Source organism: Melopsittacus undulatus, chromosome 3, assembly GCF_012275295.1.
Source record: "Melopsittacus undulatus isolate bMelUnd1 chromosome 3, bMelUnd1.mat.Z, whole genome shotgun sequence".
Classification (NCBI taxonomy): Eukaryota; Metazoa; Chordata; class Aves; order Psittaciformes; family Psittaculidae; genus Melopsittacus; species Melopsittacus undulatus.
In genome coordinates, this window is record NC_047529.1 from 93,605,879 (window position 1) to 93,632,357 (window position 26,479).

Here is a 26,479-nt window from a genome sequence, read left to right on the forward strand (position 1 = left end):
GTACACTTATCTTTAGGAAGCTCTACACTCAGCTATTTCTTTATTCATAAAGGTAAGTCAGAAAACTCACAAAACCAGACCTCTGTCATTCCCTGTTTCTGCATGACTGCTGTAATTTTTGAAGCTCAAGGAGTAAAGCAAAGTAAAGAGATATCAAGATTAAAGAAACAGAACAATTAAAAGCCAGATGACTGCTGAAAAGTGCAGCAGACATAGGAAGAATCTTTTTACAACCCTTTACTGAAATGGTAAGCAACACATTCCAACAAAGCAGAAGACAGTTGACGTAGCCTTATTTCTCTCAAAGCTGCTTTTAAGGATGTTTTATTATTACTTTCAACTAATTCAAGAACAGACTAACCACAGACCCTGAGGAACGATAAATTCCATAAAGTATGAAACATGGTAATTGTTGTGAAGCTAATAGGACAAAAAGGTGAAAATACAGGAAGTCTGAGAAGAGCAATTTTGAAGCATTAACCCAGTCCCTGTTAAGAAATTATATCATGATTGGGATCTGCAGCAAAAAAGCTTAAAGAAACTCTGCTGAAAGACCCAGAATTAACCCTAAGCAAAGATGTTGGCAATCACCAAAATCACCTATGTCATTCTGAATCCTAGGGATGTCAGACATCCCTGCAAGAAGTGGACATAACTCACATGACTATAAGGAAGAGTACCACTGCAGAAGGGAATAAGGAACTCCAGCTGGCATTCTGGCAAAAAAACCCAGCAGACACCAGCATCAAATAATTCAGGTTGGAAGTCCCCTACCTGTTCTAATGAGTAAATTAAGGAAAAAAACCCACAAAGAACCCCCCCCCCCCAAAAAAAAGCAAACAAAATAACAAACAACCCACAAAAAACCAACAATAACAAAAAAGCAACAAAGATGGGATGTGTAAAACTCACTACAGTGAATGAGAGATCTGGAAATTATTAAATTATTGTAGAACAAAACCAACTATAAGACAAAAGGTAGATACATAAAACCAAAAGTAAGGTTTATTTGTAAGATACTTCAATAGGAACACTAACTAGTAAAGCAAACATATTCCCTAATGTACTCAAGTTGAACAAGTGTTTTTATAAGGGGGTATGGACATTTGCAGCCAGAAATATCTACACAAAAGTAGGTTCAAGGACAAAGAAAAAAATATTCTATTATTTGAACTTAGAACTTATACTAAGTGATTGGATATGAAGCCATCTTATCCTGAGCCAAGAAAAGGGGGGAAAAAATGTTTATTGGTTACCCCTTATCCAGGCTATTCCTTCCCCCTACAAAAAAGGGAAGATAAAAAAATTAAAAAATCAAAGTTATTTAATTTTTCCATTTCCAGTATTTTCCAGACTTTTTCAGTTAACATAAGTAAGAATAAGTTTACTGGGGCTGCCTGCAGTACCCATACAGGCTAAACTACCACTCACTTCCTTCTTATTCTGTTTGTAATACTTATCATAAGCTATGTCCTATAATAACTTACAGGAAATAATTTACCCAGCCTTACTAAAACAGTAAGTATTGACAGGTCTATATTGCTGAAATTTTATTTTCCCACTGCAGGATAGAAACATCTGATGAAAATTCAGCTCTATTTTGAGACAGGAATTGCTTTGCTCCATAATGGCCTTCTCAGGAATTCCACCCACTCTAGCATAATTCCTTGAGTGGCCATTTTTGAGATAAAATGAAAGGTTATTATACCTAGCTTTCTTACAAGTTCTTTTCTTACAAGTTCTTTTCTTACAAGTTTCTTACAAGACTAAGTTCTTTAGGGTACAGATTGCATCATCTCATGGTTTTCTGCAATATCTAACATATCCTGCACAATAATATATTATGGACTATAATCAAGACTATGTAAAGATAGACAGATACAAGGAGAGATAAAAGCAACAAGCTACAACTGGATTAATTTATTGGTTCTAACCCTCACTAGTAGAAACACCTGGCACGTCAACAAATAACCTATGGTTCAGAGTAGATTCCTCTCAGTTTATCACACACCTCAAAACCTCTCCTCTAGTCTATTACTACAGGAGGAGGAAGATGTTTTGAAAAGACAATACTAAACTGAACATTTCACATCTCTGTTCCCAACACCAGTAAAACCTCAGGGATATGAAAGAGTAGATGAGTTTGTTTCTGTGAACTGGTAATGTAGTTATAACTGATTATAAATGCTTTAAAAGATCTCTCCTGCAAGAAGAATTCCCATGACTTCTTTCTCTTTAATCAAACTATGCATATTAATGGGATGCTATGGCAGGAAAATGTCCCCAAGTATGTCTCTTTATCTTGGCTTTACTGATTGTCAATAACTAACATAACTAACTGATGAGCTGCACAGCAGCTTCAAAACAAAGCTCCTATATCTGATGCTCCAAAGACAGAAATGGGCATAAGGCTACAGAGAACAGTAGTGATGATGTGAGAGGGAAAGGCAGTAATAAGACATCAGTTCTTTGTCTTGCCTATTCATCCACTGGCAAGCAAAGATTTCTCACAAAATCCTCTGATATTCCCAGGTGAAGCCAAGCATACATTTCCATGGATCCCTATGCATCCCTCACCTGGGTTTTTCAGTCCCTTCCCTTCCAAGCATTCCAGAAGGAAATAATTTATTTATTTTTTAAATAAACCAATTGTTGTACATAGAAGACATTAACTGTTCTGTCAAAAAACATCAAGGCCCCGATCCAGAGCCCTAAACACAAAGCACCTTCTTCTACAAACCCCAATTGCCTAGTTGACTTATTGACTCCTTGAAATTTGTGCTTTCTATTGTGCTACAAAGAGAAACATGAATAAACTAACTTCATTAAAGAAGCTGACTAAGTTTCAGCAAAATATTCCTAAGCATTAACAGAAATGTTTTGCTTCTACTTAGTAGCCATACACAAAATATTGTCATTTGTAATGAAAATCACTTTCTCATATGTTATTTTCAAATGCACAGTAAGATTCCACCATCTTGAAAAATGCTTTCTATTGCTCCAAAGTGGTTCTTTTTCAGTGGAAACTGGACATGTCTTTTTAAATGGGGTCAGTTGTGTTACTGTTGCACTCCTTTAGCACCATGCCAAAATACAGACTTCGAAGCAATCTTTATTACAAATATTTTGCATATGTTTCCATTTTTTAATCCACATTTTGGATTAAACTGAACTTAATGAGATAAATGTTGTTACTAAAAAATCTTTTTACTGTTATATTGTATAAAAATAAAAAGCAGCTAAGCATTTAAAATGAGATAGACTTGGAAGAAAGAAAGTAAATATAACATGTTAACTCTGCAAAGAATTGAAACACTTGGTTACCTAGGGGTGTTAAGAGTAATTTGGAAGTAATTTTGTGTCATTCAGCAAATGAGAAAGACTATGAGAACAAGTGGAATCTCTACAGCTTTGCAGCACTATTTTCAACTTTCAATTCAGTAAATCTCATTCAAACATGGTAATTACTGTTTCAGAGAGGATTCAATACTCCAACAGAGAGACTCGGAGACAAGAATTAAGCACCCACAGGGCGCAGATGCAGATGGGGTGGCCCGACTCTTTACTGTTCTGAACAGCAATCGCGGCTGCAGCCACACTCCCCTCCCACACATTTTTTTCCACATACAGAGGAGAGCTTTGAGAAGCATTTTAAGAAAGATGACAGCATTATAACAAACAAACAAAATCCCTAACAGGAAAATTAAAAGACCCAAGAAAGACATAAAGAATGACGATTGTTTCACTTAGCAATGATAAATTTAGTTACTCCATCTCCATGCTCTGCTCTTGTTGATTGATTACTATGCTTTTCCACTTACATTCAATACCAATATGGGGACAGCATCACACCAAACCAGAGAAGGGTGAGCAGTGCCTTCCCTTTAAAACTGTTAACTTGCAGCTCCTTAAACAACAGAAAAGAGCCTTTATGGATTTTAAAAAATAATAATTTTTAGAAGATCCCTGCTGGAAATACAGTTTTCAGAAAATAAACAAAGATCCTTTCTTTATCTTTTTCTTTCCTGATGTAGAGATGGAAAATTTTCATTTATGCTACATCTCATACAAGCCAGTATTCTACACAAACAATTTCAAGGCCGGTTAATGTGTGCAACGTGATGACCTTCTAGCATGCATTAGCTCCTTAAAACATTGGCACTGAACAATAGGAAAGTATTTACATCATGCACTCATAAAACAAAAGAAAGTCATGGATCAGGGAGGTCAAAGTTTTGCTGCTGCTTTTGACCTTGAGTACAGGCAAGCACAGAATATTTCCTGGGGACTGAGGAACATTAATCAAAGGTTAGTTGGTTTTCCACTATACCTCCAGCAATCTTTTACTCCTAACCTGTCGCTAAATGTCTATGAAGAATGTCCCACATTCCAGCCATTATTAGTAAGAGACCAATCATCATTCTTGCCTTGGTAGATGGTCCATTAAGCTTGAAATAATATGTTGAACAAATGTCCCTTTTCATTGCCACATTATTACTAACAGTATGAGTTCAATGAACTTCTATCATCTGAAACCTGGAAGAGGGAAAAAAGTTACATACAATCAATATGATGGATCACTGGAGAACAAAGGAGAGTGAGAGAAGATCAACAAAGAACTGATTGTTATGAAGACCACCTACTTCCAGTGTGACATAAGCTAGCTTTAAATAAAAGGTACCATTTAGAAAATGGGTATTCATTCTTTGATTTTTACTACTGATTAAACGCCACATCTATGTACCCCCCAAAGAAATTAAAAGCAAACCTTTGTTGTCTGTGAATAAATTTATGAAATTGGTTCAAAGCTCTTATTACCTTTAGTGGATTTTTCAAATAAACTCATCTTGCTTATGACTAGAAACATCAGAGCTGGAATTTGTGAGTTAAAACTTGAGACATGACAGTTCCATTTCATTTCCAGATGAAAGATATAACAGAAACAACTAAAATCTAAGTTTTCAGTAACAAATCTACAAGTAACTCTTACTTAGAATTGCTGCACATGGGTTAGTTACCTAACAGCATACTAGGTTAATACAGTTAGGGCTAGTGGAAAACTTGCAGAAATGTATTTTTTATTGTAACACACATATATTCCACAAATACATCAGGGCAATAGTTAAGAATATATATACAAGGTTAAATCCTAATACAGTTAACTAATCTTGATTCCACTGATAACCCCTTTATCTTGCAGTATGGTTTCTCAGAGGCAGCTTGAGAATGAACAAATTTGTTACAGCAACAGATTATTCAGCTGATAGGCCTTTGATGAATTATCACAGGATTATATATAAGCAAGCCCGTGGTTGTGCTGAGATCTCAAAGAGCCAATTTGTGCCCACCTTCAGGGTACATTTGGTCCAACACCACCAAGCCTCTCAAATGGTGTTACATGCCCCAATAAAATTTTTAGGTTTTACTCCCCTGTGGGAGGGTATGATTTCTGCTGCCTTCTTTGTATGTTGCTCCTATTAATGGGGCTTTCACACATTGCACTGAACACTGTAGACAGCTCTGTATGACCCAGATTTTTCTCAGAAAAAGTTGTGAGAATCTTTAAATACATTTAGTATGCTCCTTTCCTGACTGCTCAAACTAAAATTAGACAATATTGAAGTATATATATTAATTCCATATTTGTGTACTGTTCAAATCATTACAGATAATCTACTACAAAGAGCTACTATTTCTTGATACTGCTGACTCAAGCAATGCTCATGAAATGCACTTCAGTAGGTTATGACAAAGTACCTGGAAAAGACATACTTTTTTTACTTATTATTTATACTTGTGTAAAACATTCTGAAGATGGTAATTGCAATCCTCAGAGAAAGTAACTTGCTGAGCTGCAAAGGGCTAATCCTACCTGTCCTCATTGTCATCTGATGTAAAACCGAAAGCTAAAATGAAGTACAACAACACAAATACAGTAGTTCACTAGAGGTGACTGCACTTCAGAGCATGTATCTTGCACATTATGCCTGAACAGCCACATGGAACAAATGAGGACTAATAGAGAATAAAATTATTGCACTGTTGATATAGGAAGTACATTATTACAGTACAAAAAAGTGGTAATACAATCAACCCCTCTTTTTTTTCTTAAGCCCCTGGTTAGGGTATGGAAATAACACTGTTTGAAACAGCCTAGAATGTCAACTGTTATGCAGCTCTGTATTACTTCAGCTAAGACATGAAACAAAAATAATTTTTACATTTTCTTATCAAAGGTCACAGCTAGTTGTAAAATCTGGGCAAAGCACTCACTGTCTATTTCTTTCCCAACAGAAAACACCATTGTAACCTTTAAATCCTGCTTTTAAAGAAAAAGCAGAACAATTGCTCAGTATTCCACTGACAGAGCCAAAGGCACAACTCTTCATTTCACTTGCTCACAGCCCTTCAGAGCATCAATGTGGACAAGAAGTTAAAATATCTGCCGAATGAAAGCTGACTGCTCTACCCTGGCCTTTTATACAGAGCTTTTAAGTGCAGTATTTACTGCGGACAATGCCATTTTGGAGGCAACAAAGCAATCCTTGCTTTGTGCACCAACAGAGCCTAACACTACTTCTAAGTCCATTATTTTCTGTTAAAATCCCAGTAGCAAAAAAGCAAACACTGTACCACTGTACTTTAGTCCTGAAGTGACTAAAGAGCCAAAATACGAGCCATCTTAACAGCATAAGCTTCTATCCCATTGGTCAAAATTCTGCATTCCACCTGTACCAATTCCCCAAAACCCTTATTCAGCAGTGAAACATTTAAAAAAGCATTTCTTGGCATCTTGCCCTACAGCAGAAGAAAATTTACATTTTTACAGCATTTCTGCCTGTCAGCACTTAAACATTCCAGTGGGTTTTGCAGCTGTGCAGGGAGAATTGAGAGACGGTCAGCAGATTCTTATGGCAGATTCTTATGGGAGATAAGTGCCCAAGGGTGCTGAGGCAGAAGAAACCAGCTGACCTGACCAGTCTTTACACTCCACAGAAAATTCAAACAGCATCTTTCACCTCCAATGAGCATGCCAAAACAAAGGCCCTTCATCATCCATGGGCTCTGTGTAGGGAGGAACATCAAAATCCTTATTTTTTGACTGATATTAACAAAAGAAGCAGCTTTCTGTACAAAGTCATCAAAGAGAGAAAGCATAGCTAATTGTAACTTCAACTGCCATAAACTGTACCTAGTATATGGATTTAAAGTTACAGATCTTTATGCTGTAACTACTGCATGCACTTTGAGAAAGCAGGCAAGAGGAAAATCAGAGAATCACGGTCTTGCAGGTTTCTACTTGGAAGCAGGGACAGCAGTGTGTCTGATTCTAAGGTGCTTTGTCAAAAGGACATTACCTAAATGTACAAATAAGGGGCAGGATGAGAATAGCAGTAAAGCTAGGAGCTAGTCAGTGCCTGCAATCCTTAAGAGCTTCAGGCTGAGGTGGCTGACATAAGGGGATTCCAATAGCATGAGCTGAGGTGCTTCAGGGGAGCCATCCAGCACCTGGACACCCAGTTTCAGTGGGTGAATGAAGTCCAGGAATTCAAGTCCAAGTAAGAGGTTAAAGCCATTCACCCCTCTACTAAAAGCAGAACAGCACTCTTTCTCCATAGTGTCTCTTGGTTAAACACTAACCCTGCATATTTCCCCCCAAAAGATATCCCTTGGCCAACCCAAGAAGAGTCTGCCTTATTGTTTCAGTACACCTTGTTAAACTCTACTGATTGCAGTCAGAAAATACATAATCCTTCACAGGAACACAACGGCTTAAGTATTTTGATTTCAAGATTAATAAAGCTGAGATCTCACAAGCATGTTCAGTGGATTAATATCTTATGATAGAGTCATCTAAATAAATACACCAAAATGTTTCTTAACTAATTAGCCAAATCCTTCTTAGTGATACTAATACATAGAACAACCAATTTGTTTCATATTTATAGCACTCAGGCCAAGACAGGTTTATTCTTGAGACACTCTCTGTCTCCAAATATAGACTCGATACAGTTCATCTAGGCTGGGAACATGCATGTGTGTAAGATGGATTTTGAAAACATTCCAAGAAATGGTATTTGTGCCGCTTTCTAAACCACCAGAGTAGAGGGGAAGACCACAAAAAGACCTCTAAGGAAAAGCCCAAGGGAAACACAAACACACTGTGAGAACTTCACAAAGCCAAACCTAAATGACAAGGCAAAGAAAGAGAGAAGGAAAGTTAGTTACAGGTGTCTGTCAAGGGGAAGAAAAGAAAATTTAAAAAGCTGTAAAAATAATGAGGAGACAGCTTTACTGCATGACAAAATAATTTCAGAGTGTAAGCCAAGAGAAAACTAAGTCCACATGAGCAGTAATAGGAACTACTTCATGTAAGGGACTGTAGATTAACAATTTAATGCACCACCATTCATTGTTCAAAATGTTTACATTCACACTGGATCTTCTTGAAATCTGTCCTGATTCTCAGGTTTGGAGTTAATGAGAATGGTATTCCCCCATTAGTGCCTCCCAGTGTCTCGTCCATGCAACACAGCCACAGTGCCTCTGCCCTTTTCCTATCATCTAGGTGTCACATCACACTCAGTGCCTTAAAAATTAAAACCTCGTCCTTGCAAAAAGCAGATCTGTAGCTCACATTATCACACTGTAGGCATCTAGATGCAACACTGAATGGTAAAGTATGAAAACACGAGGATCCTGAGGATCTGAGGTGAATTAAAATGAAGAAAGATGAGGTACGTATTACAAAACTCCTAGTGAAGAAAAGAAACAGTGCGACCCAATTCTGTTGAATTTAGAATAAGAAATTTATCTGGCATGGCTGTTTATTATCTAGAGTGTCATATATACTATTAACCAAGAGACACTACATCATTTAGTTTTCTCTGTTCACTACCATAATGTAATTGAAGATCTATAAGATACGCTTATCGAAAACCCCACGCAATTGCCTTGTCTACATATTTCAAAAGCTCATGCTTAATCTCTGGACATGAAAGGACAAGGACACCATCAGAAGAGAAACATTTTTTAAGAATTCCAACCAATTTTGCTTCCTTAACATCCTATTTGTTTACACATTTTTACTTCTGAGCTAATGTTTTCAAAATTTATAATCTACAAATGCTGTTAGAAAAAGTCTTCCAAATACAATAGTCTGCCCATATTGAGTGCCTGTTTCCTGACAGTCTGTTTAAGCAATATTTCCTAAAGGGCAGCTGGAGAAGCTCTGCACCCCATTCTGTGGCAAGCAGTTTGCTTTCTAACAGAGATAAGGACCATAAGGCGCACACAGCTCAGACAATGCTGACCTTGTTAGGTGAAGCCATTCTTGCCCCTGTCATGCATAAGGAAATCCAGATGCTGTTCTTGGTGTTAACACTGTATTTTTAAATTTAAGTCTGCTTTTTTTTTTCCCCCTCTTATATTTTATGGTGTGTGTACTGCACTGAACACCCTGAATATCCATCAGTCAGTAATCAGGAGTTCAGACTTCCCAACATAACATTGTAAACGCTGACTCAGTTTAGCCACTGGAAAGAATCTCAGCCTCTTTCCTTTGTTTGTACCATATTTAAGTCTTGGGTAAATACCATTATCTTAACTTTCAAATAATCTAAAATTTAACAGCTGAGGCACTTAAAATGCTGTACAAAGGTACACAGCAACCACACAAGTCCCTCATCAGCTGGGTTATTTCTATTCAACACTTTTGAGCAGCAACCCATTCACTGCTCACCCCTCTAAAACACAGCAAAATATTCTAACTTATCAACTTTATGGAGTCTCTCAAACAATCAACAAATACTGTATAAATAGCCACTGTCATTTACATTAATTAGTTGGTGAGATGTTTTTATTTTATTTCTACATTCAGCTTGTGACAATGCAAATTCATGCAAAACCTTTTGACAGGGCCTGAATATCACACATATATATTACAGTGACATTTTGACCATTTTATTTTAATGACAAGATATATTTTGTCTTTTTATTTCCTTCTACACGATCTGGTATTAACACATTGTAACTGTAAACAGCAACATTAATTTAGACTAAATAATCGTGCATCAATATACAGTAAGTGGGAATATGGTTGTTACCTACTTTTCTCTTGGCCTACGCAACTTTCTAAAGAGCCCTGGTTATCTTGGTATGACTTGGGATGGATACATGTGTTAGCTCACAGTTGAAGAAACCATTCAAGAATCAACATATTTTTCCTCATAAATAAACAGGTTCTTATAGTGTTTGAAATCATTTACTACCAATCTTCTAAGTAAGAACTCTCTTCTGCAGAATAGGAACAAAAAGATATTCTGTGATGTGGACATTTATACAATCCAAAAATCCCTTAAGCTTAATTAATGACCTTTCTGCCCCACAAGAACAAACAAAACCACTTTGTAAAACAATGAAGGGAAATTCAAAACCTTTAGTCAGCAACAATTTGAAATCAAGACTGCAAATTCAGCAGATATAGTCAAGGTAGGAACAGTAATAAAAACCCACAGATGAAAAAATACTCAAAGTATCCATTCCCAAAGGACATTGCCAGCACTCAAATTACAGAGACAAGATTGTATGGATATGTTCCATGACCCCTTGGGAGCACTAAATAGGTTTGACTCTTGTCTGTTGCTTTTAGGTATCTGTATTTTTGGATTTTGTTGGGTTTTGTTTTGTTGGTTTTTTAAGGGTAATTAATTTTCGTCCATGTAGAATTGCATTTGATTAAAATTGCATCCAAATTAAAACTCAAGGAGAGGAAGACAAGGGAAATGGGCACAAACTATGTAGCTTGATAAAGTAGCATTTATATTTCTACTAAAAGAACGTTTTAGACTGATGAACCCAGATTTAAATTAAAAAACCCAAACCAAGCAAAATAAAAAAACAAACAAAAACCCTAACAAAATAAAACATGAAAACCCCATCCTTTCACATTTTAGAAAAAAACATTTGTAATTAGCAACTGGTAATTACTCTAGAGAAAACTCCATGGAATATATTTCAATAGCAACATCCTGACTCAAAAAAGCCCTGAAAACATCAAAATATCTTGAAGCATTAGAAGTACATTTCCAGCTGGAACACTACCACATAAACATGCCCAGTGCAGTACCTCTGACAAAACCACAGACGTTCGTGTGACTTTTCTCAAGAGCAACTTTGAACACCTCACTGTGTTCTCCTTTTTAGTCAGTCCTGAACAACTCTGTTCACATGCAAACAGATGAGTCACTAGGAAAAGGAGCAGTTTGTCTAATGTCATACAGAGGTTACATCTCTACTGCTTTTCCATATCATTTCCCAAAGTTACTATAGTGATGAACTGGCTCCAGGTTGTGGCATTGTGTCTTTGCCCAAAATTGGAAGGGGTTTAGGATATCCTTACCATAGCTCACACACATCTATAAAACATACCATACTGTCCCAATAGCAATGGTTGAATGCTTGAGAAGGCACATCTAGTCCAGTAGTTCAGCCTTCATTGCCCAAAATACATCACCCATAGCATTTTCTAGTGCGTTTATTGCACTGTAAGTCTGCCTACTCTCCACCAGCACCTGTAATGAACTGGAAAACACGCACTGCCAAGATGATACAAGTGACACAAAACTGAATGGAAAAAGGACTACAGATTTTTGTTCTAACCTCATGCTGGTGGTGTATTCATTCTTCCTTTAAGGTTTTGTGATTAGTTGTAAAGCTTACCCATATTTGTATTTTGCTAAGCTATTAATAAAACTGCATTTTTTCTCCAATACTTAGCCAATAGAAGCTGAGCTCTGAAATTTATCATTTCAGAGTCTGATTCAAGTCCATCTGACTTTAGGTGGCATTTCATAAATGATAACAAAGAAACTAAAACCTGATTTTCCCAACAGGTTTTTTTTTTTAAGAAATATTTTTGGAGATCAATGAAGATCAATTAGCTGTATACCTGACAACATGCAAAAGATATCAGATTACCATCTGTGGTCATACATTGAATAAAACATATTTATTCTGAGAGTTCCATGCCAATCTAGAGAAACAGTAAACAGTCAAAGCCAGCACTTTTAATGTGCCATTAAATATCCATCAAAAGTTTAATCAGGCAAGACAAATCCTCCTCCTCATATCAGAAGGTATGAAAATCACCAATGTCTCTTGGAAGAGCCATTTCAACACTTGGTATGTGAAGAAACAAGATTTAAAAGTACCAAATTATGATGTTGTCTATCATGAAAACTCTCTTTAAGCTCTATGATAATTTAGTAATAGCCTTATTTGGAAAGGACTAGTCATTAAGTAGGGAATAAGTGACAGATAAAGAACTGCATCTGGCACATGCCAGGGCTGGTATTTGTGCATTATTTTTCTGTTTTTCATTCAGATTGACAGGAAACAATTTCATTATGGAAAAACCCTAAAATGTAACATGAAAACCAGTAATGATAACAAAATGGACCAAGTCCTCCAATGCATTTTCAACTCTTGGTCAGGACAACTGGATGTGGGTAAGTCGAATAAAGGAAGCAAACTCATACTTTTCTGGTTAACAGAGATCATAAACAGAGAGGTTCATCTGCTCAGCACACAAGAGTACTATGTATCTAAAGTGCTACTCACAGACAGTGATGCTCTGACTAAACAGAAAGATGTGGACATAGGAAGACCGCGTGAGACACTATAGAGAAGAGGTTCAAAAAGGCCAAGCATGTTGAAATCCCTCTGTAGAACCTTCCTACCCTCAAGCAGATCAACACTCCCACCCAACTCGTGTTATCTGCAAACTTACTGAGCGTGCCCCAAATCCCTTTACCCATCATGTTGACAGAAGGCATTTTTATGCCAAGTAGTATAAGTGTGTTGTAAATAGAAATCTTCTGTTGCTCTTTAACAGGCTTGTTTTCAAATCTGAGCATCTTGTTCTGTTTAGCTTTTTCATTATTATGCCTGTCAGAGTTTGTTTATTAAATAGAAATTCATCAATATAAACCTTGCTATGTTTGGAACCCATGTAGCACAGAGAACATCTCCCCCACAATCAGCCAGGGGCAAAGAACTTCCAAGGTAAAACAACATTGAGCATGTGCTGCAGTATGCTTACTTCACAGCACTGCAAAACCTTACTTGGTGAAATAGCAGAGAGAAGTTGAAGGAACAATTTATAAAGCAATAGAAAAAAAATTGTTGTGGGCTCCAATAGGGCTCCACACAATTGTGTGCCCTCTCTCACAAACCAAGAATAAAGAAACTTCTAATGAAATTGAAAGCAGTGCATGCAACACATAATAGCTGATCAATATAATTAATTACTGTTTACAACTACATCTAATCTCTAGAACTTAGTGCTGCAAGGTACTGTTGAAATCTAAATTCATCATTTCAACAGGAAGATTCAGTTCCTCTGCAGGATACCAAAATTATAGAGGAGAAAAAGCCTTAACTAAAACAATCTGAACAATATCCAAAGCAAGCACAAACACTGCCCAAGTATCATCACCTACTTGCTATAGGGCAGAATTGGTCAAAACCTCCCTACAGTCACAAATAAGTAGTGTTGCTATTCATATTATACAGATAAGCAAATTCCTTCAACACAAATCCAAACAGAAAAGAACAAATGCCTTCATTCTGTATTACTCTGAGAACAAGAGAAATGATCAAAATAGCAAAACTGTGTCACTGGAGGAGAACGCAAGACAGAATCCTTTTTTGAACACACAAACACACACACACACACAATCCAAGAAAATACTCCCATTATCACCAGAAAAAGCAAAAAGGAAAAAAAAAATCATTATGACAACAGTTTTCATACAACCTAACATGGGAACTGTTGAAGCAGCTACCATTGCTTCCTTTCCCACCTTACCAAATCCATAGCTAAAGGCAGGAGCTATGCCACCTGCTACTATCGCTTCAATTCATACTGCAAAAGCCAGTGAGATGAGGATAATTAAGGGCATGTGCAAGCTCTGTAGGACCCTACTATGACTATCAGCAGGAACAAGCAGAAGAGGCATGCTGAACTTTGATGCAAACACTTTGGGTAACAAAGATCATCTCTTACTAGTTGTAATTTCTTCTGTTTCCCAGATTGTTATTTTTAGTTCACCAGACAGTTTCAACAATGCCAAGTAAGCCCTGACTGACATTATATCAGAGGCCAAGATTTATTCACAACAGATCAGCCATTAAAAAGTACTATTTCCAAATTACAATAATCTAATTTTATAGCTGCAGCATCTAATGGACCCACAGCAAGAGAGGCAAAATTCCCAGACTGCTAAGCATATCCTCTTAAGCAGTCTCATTCATCAGGACTGCCTAACAACATTAATGTGGATGTCTCAAGAGAATTATTTGTATCCCAACCAAACACGAAGTGCAAAAGCTTTTCACAGTCATTACTGCTTTTTTTATTATTTAAATGTCAATTGATTGACATTCCTTTCAATAGGAGCCAAAAGACATTTGTATTTTTTAAATCCAGCATTCTGAAATCAAATTTTGTGGAAGGAAGCCAAGAATGTGCAGCACCCTTTGAAGTGAAATGCTGCCTCTCAGCAGACCTGGTCCAGTCATAAAACAATAAATTAAAAAGTCTACTTTCAGTCAGTCAGACTCTTTACATATAAGATCATGGTTTGAAAGTTATATGGAACAATGTAAATAAGTTCAAACAACATTATTGCATCTAAACCAATATAGTTTCCCAGTCAGTAGAATTCAGATTCTGATTGCAATTCTGAAGCCAGAATTTGTGTGCCTGATAAATTCTACAGACCTTCCCTCATCTTTATTTGCATTGCAATGTATGCATCAGTAGAAAACACGGTAATTTTTCCAGAGGTGCCTGGTAGTTAATTTGACAAGAACATTTATTTGTCCTAATATTCACCCTCAATTATTAGGGTAGGGAGGTAAATTATTTTAAATTACCTATTTGTATTTTTTGGATTACAACATGTAAAGGAGGCTAAAAAAAAATAAGTTTCTGTATCTACATTTCAAATGAAAAAGAAAAAGTAATTTATTTTTTAAATTTCACATATTCAAGTTTCTCTTGAATATTCTACTCAGTATTATTGAATATCATAGAATCATAGAATAGTTAGGATTGGAAAGGACCTTAAGATCATCTAGTTCCAACCCCCCTGCCATGGGCAGGGACACCTCACACTAAACCATATCACACAAGGCTTCATCCAACCTGGCCTTGAACACTGCCAGGGATGGAGCATTCACAACCTCCCTGGGCAACCCATTCCAGTACCTCACCACCCTCACAGTAAAGAATTTCTTCCTTATATCCAAGTTCCTCTGTTTAACAAATAAAATGGGAAATGGTTTGCGGCCCACAGCAGTATGACTTTACATTGTGACAGTCACAAATGACCTGTAAGGCAGATACATGTCAGTTCTCAACCATCGACTGATTATTTCAGTGAGCAGCTTAAAGATTACAATTCACAATTTTGCTTTCAAACAGTTTCATTTTTTTAAAAAGTGCTATTTCCTATGCAACTTTTTAGATGGGTGTCAACAATCAAAGAAGACATACGAAACAGCCTGCTTTTCCACTTCCATGACTTGTTTTTGGTACAAAGCCCCTGAGAGAAATAAATACATCAGTAAAGGTCTTTTGGGCAACGTATGCAGTAAGTATTCCTTAAGTAATAAGAGTTAAGGAATGATTAACAGAATAGGAACATCATGTTGAACTACCAGAAGCAGATCAGAAAGGCTGCATTTGTATCCATGAACAAAAGTACAATCACAACAAAAATAGCTGTAGGCTTTACTGGAAAACATACCTCAGTGATTCCTCTCTCAGGCTACAAAAACCTCTAGACTTCTAAAAGTGTCTTCCTTTTACTTTCTCTCTCTCTCTCCTCCCTTAAGAAAATTTTCACTTGCTATTTTTTGGCACAAGCTCCCAAAATTTCTAGGCAAAGACTACAGCTTTATTTCAGACATATTTTCCTTTAAAATAAAATGACAGAAATTAAATTGTTTTTCGGAAGAAGAAAGCCTTTAACAAATCATCAGTGAAGTTTTTCTCTAATCAATAGCCTCCCTTCCCATCAAGCTTCTTCACAAATTTGATCGATTAAAAAAGGATTCACATATCATAAAGTTTTATTTGACAATCATTTCATCTAACAAAACCAAAGTATGACCATCTATTACTGTTCTGTCTTACCATATCCTCCAAACCTAAGTGCCTGTTCCTGAATTTCAGTGAAAGTACTCACACAGCAGAAATATAAGTATTCAATTATTCTTGTCTTACATATTAGAAGTGCTCACCCCAAGTACTAAATATATACCACAGGCAGAAATTGATCTTGCAGCACTTCAGTTAAGTCTGCAATATATTAAACACATAAAGGAGCCCAGTTTCATCAAGCAGAAAAGGATTCAATGTTAGCAGGTAGCAGCTGCCAGCACTTGGATACTGTTATTAGAAATGGTTTAGGCAGTTTATACACAGCATTGATGTGCCTTCTGATTCAGGCGTTAGTAGCTAGATCATGGACTTGAATCACTCTGTGAAAGGCACCTTAAAATAGAGCTGGGGTCTGAGATCACTTTTATCACTGTAAGTGCAGACCAATTTGATTCCTACTTTTAAAGGTGGATTTACTCCCAGGCTCCTATAACAGCCCAGGAGAGACAAGAGCGACACATGCCAATCAAGAAAAACCTAAGCAAAGGTGAGTAGTCTTTGGAAAGGCAGATGGGTGTAACCCATACAAATAGACAATCTCTTATGCTTGGATAAAATATTATCTTGGTTTTCCATAGCACTTTACATTGCCCCCACTCTGAAATTTTTTACCATTTGAAGAACACAAAGTAAAGAAGCCTAAGTTCTTCATTAACTAGGCCTGTGTAGCCAAAGAGAAAAAAAAGGGAGCCATTAGTTGATACAACTAAGAGGAAAACATGGAGCAGTAGTCGCTGCGTGTGCTGAAGTTGTGTGCAGCACTCAGAAGCCAATGAGCAGAAAAACTTTCCCCTCATCTGACCTAGTTCTGTCAAAGATTCACACACGGAGATAGTGGGTGTAAAGGTGATACATGCAGTATCTTCAAATATTTTGGAAGGCAACAACTCACAGTGAAGAATACCTAAGGCCATGATGTGAAGAGGCAGGCTAGCTGACAAAAATGTACAAAATGCAGACAAGATCCCAGAAGGCTGCCCAGAACAGTAGGCATACAAAAGAGTGAACAGATTAGGTCCAAGCCATTTTACACAAGCAAAACAATGTTGAGGAAAAACAAAAAACGGTGCCAGAAAGATGGCTGGCTTTAGGGCAAAGGTACCTGATGCTGCAGGCGTGTCCTGTTTGAAAGCAGCTACAGAGTTAAAGAATCAAGCCTCCCCCCCCCCCCCCCAAAAAAAAAAAGGCAGCAGCATGTAAAAAATACTGCAAAAATCCAATATTACTGCAAAAAAATCAATATTACTGCAAAACCATAATCCAATTTGCTGGACTGTGAATTGCTGCCGACTGCACTGTGACAAGGCAACATAAAAGGGCAATGTCCCCGAAGAGTTTTTACACAAAATCAACAAGGAATAGCAGAAATAAGAAGACTGTTCTCCTTATTTCAAAGAAACATTAATATTTCATTAGATTATTGTAAAAAATACATATAAAATATGTTCAAATCACTACATACCCAGCCATTGGTAGCTTGGTTGACTGTGTACCAACAATGGAACAGGTGGCGCAGGAAGGCTGTGAAGTCCATCCTTGGAGCTATGTAAAGCTCAACTGTGCACATACTCAAGCAACCTGCTGTAGCTAATCCTGCTCTGAGCAGGGTCACAGACTGGAGGATGCCCAGAACTGTAGCCCCTTCCCACTCCAGCAATCCCCTCAGAATGGATTTCTGAGAAGTTATTTAAGGATGCCTGGTTTTCCCCTCAAAATGTATCAGAGAGGGTGCTCTATATACAAGAAAAAGCCTTGGGGGACAAAAAATCCCAAAACAACAACAGAGAAACAAGAAAAACAAACCAAAAGCAATTCACTTGAGAATGAAGCCTGCAAATGTTTGTTAAAAGAGCTTTACTTGTGGACAGAAAGTGACCTTGGACAACATCATGCAGGAAAAGCATTGGTCATCACTGATGAACAGATTCATGAAGGAACCTGATAGTGAGGAGCAGCAAAATGAACTTCAGAGTCTGGAAACGAAAGGTCCTAAAATCCCATCACCTACTGAAATCTAAAGTTAAAAGATATACATAACTGTGGAGGTGTCCGAGGCAAATCTGAACCCAACATATCCAATGCCAGTCTTTCTGACCATATTGCTAATTTTCTTCACAGTTCCTAGGCAAGCAACTGTGTCTCTTAGGGGAGTGCAAAAACAGGAATATATAAAAGGTCCCCCTAAGTAAAAGGAACATTAGTCTAAGGTCAACAGATGTCAGTGACCTTGAAGAAAAAAGAAAGCAGCTCTTAATGAAAGACAGACATGACAGGAAAAGGAACTATGTGAGCTGCCTCAGTACTCATTTACTGAAGTTTAATGGACTTTGACCCAGGCTTACAAAATAATTGTATTAACACAAGGGTCTTGCTCAAAACACAACACCAAAAATAACTTCAAAAAGCATGCTCTATTTTGTCAAACCAACTTCCAAAGCCAGAAATTCAAAATGAGAAACCATTTCTTCCTTTTACCTACTCTTTCCAATTACAGGACTATGGTAACTACCACATGCCATTGTAACACACATATGTTCTTATCCACCCCAAAAGAGAAGTTTTGTTTGTTACCTCTTACCGACAGTTATTTTGACAGTTCTTTTCTGAGAGTCCATCCTCATCTTCTCCCATAATATCCACTGCCGAAAATATCAGTGCAACCAGAATTGCAAAGCAGCATACCAGTGCAAAGATCACAATGCATCTTTGCTGGGACTGAAAGAGATTAAGATTAAAAAAAGTTTTAATGGTGTGAGCACATTCCAGTCAATGACCTGAGACTCTAAATCTTTTACATAAGATCTAAAATTCTTTGAAGATCTTACTGCCATAGCTGTCAACATGAAACACACCTCAGGATGAAAACACTCTCAAAATTGTCCTTCACATATCACCTTGAGATGTATTTTAAATCTCTCAGACTCTGTTAAATAATTCATGTCACAAATAAGATCCATCATTCAAACTGTTTTCTATTTGTAACACAAGGAAAGCATTGTGCATTAAAATAATGATTCTTACATTAACTACATATTTTCTGATTGAGCCTCACAGGTAAAGTACACACTTAGGATGGCACTCAAAAGTCCTGAGAGTTTTGTTGTGTTTGGCTGAAATAAAACATGTAATTGCAAGCAGAATGAAGAACAAAGGCTTTTTTTATTGCCACACAAAGTAAGTGACATTGTTACTATGACTGCCACAGTAACTGAGACACTTTGGCAAGTCCTTGCCCTACAGTACTTATAAGGAAAAATAATTCACAGATGATAGATGGGATTGAAGGAAAAAATGGGAGAATGTTGCTTAGTATGATAGGCAATACCCTCTGCATCAATGCCCTCATCATCTGCATCTCTAATAATCTCAGATTAAATATTAAAAGAAAGCACAGCACTATTTTATTCTACAATATGAAATCATTTGGTATTAAATCAGATGCAATAATGTACAGCCACAGATAAAGGTGAAACCTCCTACAGACGATCTCCTGGCATGTAATTTACATAGCTGTATGAAACTATATATTTTTCTGAAACCAAATACTCAAACAAATATAATGCGAGCAAAAAATCACACTATAAATAAAAATACAAAAGTCTAACTTCTGTTGCCATAGTTATTTTCTTAATTTTAATTATCACCCTGTAATTAAAATGTCACATAAAGAAGAAAAGCTTTATAAAGGAATGGGTAAGTGAGAAAGTAGGAAAAGTGTAAGGGAAACAAAGCAATGTCATCTTTGCAGCTGAAAAGCAACTTCACAGTATTTGCATTGCTCCTGACATTTTGTTTAAGATATAATAAGTTTCACAGTAATAGGAACATTTTCCCATATACATAAAAAAATTTTTAAATAGGCTTCCAAAACTTGCAAACTAGTGCACATCCCAGAAGAAACAAGCTCATGCCTTTCAGAACAAATCAGATATAAGCACTTTATTTCAGTCTATGAAAATCTAAAATGAAGCAAACAACTCCTTTAAAAAAACCAGGAATAAATATTCAGAAATTTGGTGAGAAATTAATCCTTTTACCCAACACAGAATAAGCTGGTTAGGTTATAGGCATACTTTAAATGCAATGCATATTAGACACTTTTATACATTTTAAATATATGTTCATGTTTGTGCTTTCTAATAACTTACCTAAAATCCCACAAGAATGCAACATAGGAAAGTCATCTTCAACCATTTATAAGGCCTATTTTTGAAACAAATAAAATTTGGAACTTTTTTTTTTTCTGATGCTAGGTATAATCATGGCAATGTATGAAAAGAATTAGAAATTACTGCATTTGGGTGTCCAGAACTAAGGCTGCAGTCAGATGCACAGCAGAACTTCAGTGAAAAATGTTAAAATATTGCCTTGTTGCCCCATACTACTGGCAAGACAAACCAAGTGTCAAAGATAAAGAGGTATTCATATCTGGGACACTGCTTTATGCCATTTCTTCATCAGGAGGGCTAGCGCTCTTGCCAAGATGATCCCTGTCTCATGCAGTTTTTTACAGTTAAGTGTATTTGCAGAAACTGATGCATCTTCTTCCAAGCACTGAGCATATCACCATGGCAGCAACATAGCAAAGCTTTTTCCATAAAAGAGAGTCAAACAGAGCTGGGGTTGTTCTCAAGCCCCTAAGAGCAGAGGATGTGACCCAGCATGGCTTGCAATGAGTATTCTTTTTCCTCCCAAACCAGGATAACTACAGCCGTTCTACTCACTGGGAATAGTCCCAAGTCCATATTTGTGGGATAATTGTAATAATAAGCACCCTAGCTGCCACTCAGTATAAATTATTTTATGCCATTGCTTTGGTGAATAACTCCCATCTTTGCTGTGTGAGCAACTAGAGAGGGCTACAGGGTCACTGGACCAGCAGGAACCACAGCAGCCTTCAAGGCTAGTAATTCCTAGGGGTTTATGTTCCAAGAACATGCAAAGTGGAAGCCAACATAATTCTGAATGGAGCTCCTAATCTAGCTTTAAATAATGTTCCACATAAATTTGGAGAACACATTCAAGGTTTCTTGACTTCTGTGTTGCAGTTGAAATTTGTATAAGGTTTAAATCCTTGTTATGTAGAGCTTGTCAAGCTCTGCAGTGTGACTGACTGCTTCTCACTACGAGCAGCACATAGTACCACTGGTAAGACCGCTGCTTATACACCAGCACTAAAATACAGAACTGCACAAATCTAATTCACTGCACTCATTCACACAGATCAGTTATAATTATACATTTGTCTTTGACAGTTGTAACAGATCAATTATTTCACATACAGCTTAACAGCATGATTACAAGTAATGTAGGGGGCCTTTCAAATCCACACACAGAAAACCAGAACAATATCAAAGGGTGGCAATAGTACTTTTTCTCTGAACTAAGGATAGTAAAAAAATATTAAGTAAATCAAAACTAAACCTCCAAGTTTGTGATTCTCCTACATGTACATTTTAAAGCACAGGTCTGAGGGGCCAGATAGAGACTATTTTTAAAAAGCATACAGATTACTAAGGAGAGCTTCGAATGGTTTTACAGTTCATCGTCAAATCCTTCTCCTGAGTGGTTATTTTTTCGACTGCTTTTAAATCTATATATGACATTAGAAATAAGTGTTTGAATATTGTTTAGATTCAAATTGATGCTTATATTAGAAAATAAATAATAATAATAAAACTACTGGCACCAAACAAGTCTTCTGAGCCTTTTGTTTGATAATGGTAATAAATCTTACTTTTCATGCACTAATGTCAAACTCCAGGCAATTTTCTAATAGGTTTTTTCTAATTAAAATAGATTAGAATAGACCGTACCACTGTTCTACTGTGCCATCCATGCGTGTGCCTGTGTGTACATGTGCATGCATGCGCAAGTAACAGCAGGTTTCTTGAAAGCATACAGAATCACAGAATCCCAAGGGTTGGAAGGGACCTCGAAAGATCATCTAGTCCAGAGTTCATGCCATAGACAGATCAGAAGAAATCTGCTAGATTTGCTTCTCAGACTCTTGCATCGGTGGGCTCAGGCAGTCCGACTGCTTGGTGCTATGCTGTTCCATATCCCCTTGACAACTGGGATCCCTCAGAGCTATCCTTCTTCCTTCAGTAAATGCCTGAAAAACCCTTTGTGTGTTTAAGCATTCTTAGTTACAGAATACAGGATCTCTCCAGTTTATGTAGTCCATCTATCCACATACATGGTTAATTTATGCCAGTATTACTTCTAGCATTTATTTGTCTAACCTGTACCTAAAAACCTCCCATTGAAAGGGTTCCTACAGTCTCTTCAGGCAATCCATCCTTTGTGTTAGCACCTTATATTGAAGCCTAACTTCAGTCTCTTATGCTGCAATATATATACCCTTTCCAACTTGGTCAAAATGGAGAACAGAGTATTTCATTCTTTCCTACTGCAGATTCTTACATATTTGAAGATTATTAGAGATACTAAGAGGCTTGGGTCCAGAACATCTACTAGGTTGACTGCACCTGTCAGAGGACAACCTGAGATTTCACTCTTAACAGCAGCAAGATCTCTCTGTTGTGAACCCAGAAATTGTGTTACATGAGAAAGATTTTTCAGAGGTTATGGAAGACTGGGAAAAACTTCTGCAGGAACAAGGACTATCAAAGATGCTGCCATTTTCCATTTCATGAGCAAAATGCATTTCTTTCACCTGCCTCATCTATCTTACATAATATTACCTTTAAATAAATCCAACAAAAAACATATTTACTAAAATAAAGCATGGTTACTTTTTATGCTGTTATACCCCAAGATAGATAGTGAGAAAAAGAACAAAAGCTGCACCATAAGAATGCAGTACAGTATTATTCACACCTGATTTTAATCTCAGAAAGACCCTTTCTGCTTGTTTATTATTAAGAAAAAGGATAGTCTATGCCAACTAAGGTTGCATCAGAGTCTGCGATACCCAAGCAGAATTAAAATGAGAGCAAGAAAGAAAAAGGTCTCCATCTTTACTGCACTCCCGTTGCTCAAATGCTGTTAAGAACACTTCAATGGTCTATAAAGCTTTCATTTTCTTCACAAACAGTAGGTATCTCAGTGACACACTAAATATAATCAGGAATCTAGTTTTCCCTCAATATAGTACAAAAATGTCCTCTCCCCAAACAGGAACCGTGAAATTGCAATGCTGCATCTACTGAGAAAGCAGAGCATATAAAAACAAAACATGTCATGGTTATAAACTAGTGCCTTATTCTTATACTTATTTAAGAGCACAGGATGTAATATTTATACATACAGCATACTAATACAGAGCTCACATCCATTTGTCAGAACCACAGAGGCTCTGAGAGGCAGGTTTTCACATCTGCCATGAGTATCCTACTCTTTCCAGCAACACATCTGAACACCAGTGTGAGAACAAAAGTGTTCATCTTCAATACTAGCAACATGTTCAACACATTTTAATATTCTGCTTACAGCTAGGGTTTGATGTCACGCTACAGCACATTCACCATAAAAAGCAAGGAACTGGACTTCAAGAATTAATAATCATTCTTGGGTTAACCTTGATTCCTTAAATCATTATGTGTACTTATTAGAGAAAAAAACATTGCTATAAAGACTGTTTTCCATTAATCTGGACTCTATATACAGAAATAGTTTTCACTGCATCCTTAAACCTCCCAGCTAGGATTATCAATATAAATCAACACTTAAATCATATTAAACAAAAAAGGGAAGGAACTGATCCAATACTGCTGAGATAAGTTACATATTTTCAAATTGGCTGGGCCTAGAGAACTTCATGCTTGGATGTTTATGGTACTGGCTAAAACTAAGAAGTTTTAGCCCTTACCTGTGAAAAGGGATGAGCTTAAGTGGAGTATCAGAAGACTGAAAAAGATGTTACCCATATTTAAGAAAAAAAGTTGGGCAAGCAATAGAAACCAGGAAATTATAGAATCATAGAATAGTTAGGGCTGGAAAGGACCTTAAGATCCTCTAGTTCCAACCCCCTGCCACGAGCAGGGATGCCTCACACTAAACCATGTAGCCCAAGGCTCTGTCCAACCTGGCCTTGAACACTGACAGGGATGGAGCATTTACCATTTCTTTAGGCAACCTGCTCCAGTGCCTCACAACCCTCACAGTAAAGAACTTCTTCCTTATATCTAACCTTAACTTCCCTTGTTGAAATTTGAACCCATTACCCCCCTTGTCCTATCACTACAGTCCCTGATGAAGAGTTCCTCTCTGACATCCTTGTAAGCCCCCTTCAGATACTGGAAGGCTGCTATGAGGTCTCCACGCAGCCTTCTCTTCTCCAGGCTGAGCAGCCCCAACTCTCAGCCTGTCTTTATACAGGAGGTGCTCCAATCCCCTGGTTATCCTCGTGGCCCTACTCTGGACTTGCTCCATCAGCTCCATGTCCTTCTTCTGTTGAGGACACCAGAACTGCACACATAATATTATAACTTCAATCTCTAGAAAATACTTGAACAAGTAACAAATCTATTATATATAAACTAGTAGATAACAAATTGTAAAGAAAAAGTCATATCAATCAATTTTGATTTCCATCTTTCCTAGTCATGAGCACTGCTATCCTGCTAGAGAAACTGCAAATAATGTATTTTGAACCCTAGTAAAAACCTTCTCACAAGGCACAGAAACTGCCTCCAGATTATTATAGGAGTGGTGTAAAGCTGGTTGGAATATGCTCATTGAAAAATTATGAGGGGATTCAGAGAATTCTGCTGTGTATCTGTTTTTGTTCATGTCTTCTAAATTATGGACTAGAAATGAAATGTGCCTATTATGTTTTCAATTAAAACCAAAGCAGCACAAATTGAAAGCATACTGGAACACTAGTTTTACTTTTCAAAAAATGTTCTTGACAATTTAGGTGGTGTGTTGAGAAAAACAGGTTAAAATCCAGTTAAGGAAAAGAGCTACCAGCAGGTAGGAACAAACAATTGCACAGATAGAGCAACTGAGAAAACATTAGGAAAAAGGATAAGCAAAATGATTAAAAAGTTGGAGCTCTAGGAAGACAGAACAAAAATGGGTAGGAGTCAGTAGTTTGGAGAGAAGAACTATGACCGAGAGGTACAAAATCATCAAAAGACCATCAGGTATAGTGAAGGCAAAATTATTATTCACCAAGTACCACAATACCAGAAATAGGGGATGTTTACTGAAATTTATAGGAGTTAAATTTCAAAAAGATACAGTACTTTTTTAATGAAGTGGATATAGAGCATCAGGAATTTGTTGCCGTAGGAGGCTGTGAAAGCCAACAGCAGCAGGTTTAAAAAGAAGTTAGACAAAGCCTTTGAAAACATGTCCAGAACAGATGCTAGAGAAAACATGCAGTGATTTGCCCTCTAATAGGACGATGGGAGACATGCTATTTCCACTGTTAGGCATACAGTCCAGGACTAGATACGCCACAGGTCTGAGCTGTAGAATGCATTTTCTACATTATTAAATAGTTTTCTTTTTCCACAGAAGAACCCATGAGTTATAGCAGAGTACAACCTGAACATGAATCTACTGTGTCACACTGTTCTGTTGACTTAGTTCTCTACATCCTGGTATAATATCTATACTGTGCATGAAGCAAAAATAATCCTTAGCCTCTACTTCAACTTGGCATATTTTGTCCACCTTTCAAGACTGCATGGAGACAGTTTAGAGAAAAATCAACAATAAATATTTAGCCCTGTAGTTACCCACAGAAAGAAGAGAATCAACACTTAATTCTCCAAACACCATTCTTTAATGCCAGTGTCTTCCAAGCAAATAAGGTATATGAAGTCACGCTGTCTGCCCAGCAGCCCTTGGCTGCCCAGTTTCTTTTGAATCTGTATTTGAAAGAAAGATTTATAAAAATGCAGTTATCTCAGACATACAAAATCCAGTAGGTAGATAGCTTAAAAAGACCAAAATTAGTACCTATACCAAGGGAAAGATGATCCAGAGTTTTGCCTTCCAGCACACACATAGCTCAGCAGCATGCAGCTTCATTGAGACAAGAATGGGAGCAATCATTGCCATGGTGGCATACAGAGGGGCTGCAAGCCCTCATCACACACCCACAGTGAAGCAGCTGCATTGGTTTCACTGCCCACTGAACAAACATTTGATCCAACAGATCAGGCATATAACACATGGATAGAAATGTTACTATAAATAGAAAACCAATAAACTACTTTGAAAGAAATCCAAGGCTTTACGGGTTACTTATCTGAGCTGCCTCCACACAAA

The 26,479-nt window shown here is 37.1% G+C and overlaps 1 protein-coding gene across 2 annotated transcripts in view; it reads right to left on the bottom strand.

The window, feature by feature from the left end:
• The window catches only part of PLD5 (phospholipase D family member 5), a 166,098-nt gene that overhangs the window by 81,394 nt on the left and 58,225 nt on the right, over positions 1-26,479 (bottom strand). The window contains exon 2 of one of the 2 annotated variants that reach the window (XM_005146012.2): positions 18,810-18,946. In XM_005146012.2, coding sequence (XP_005146069.1) covers positions 18,810-18,946 — 137 coding nt within the window. Of the gene's footprint in view, positions 1-18,802; positions 18,949-26,479 lie in introns of those variants that run through there. The other variant, XM_005146013.2, reaches the window with a different exon arrangement.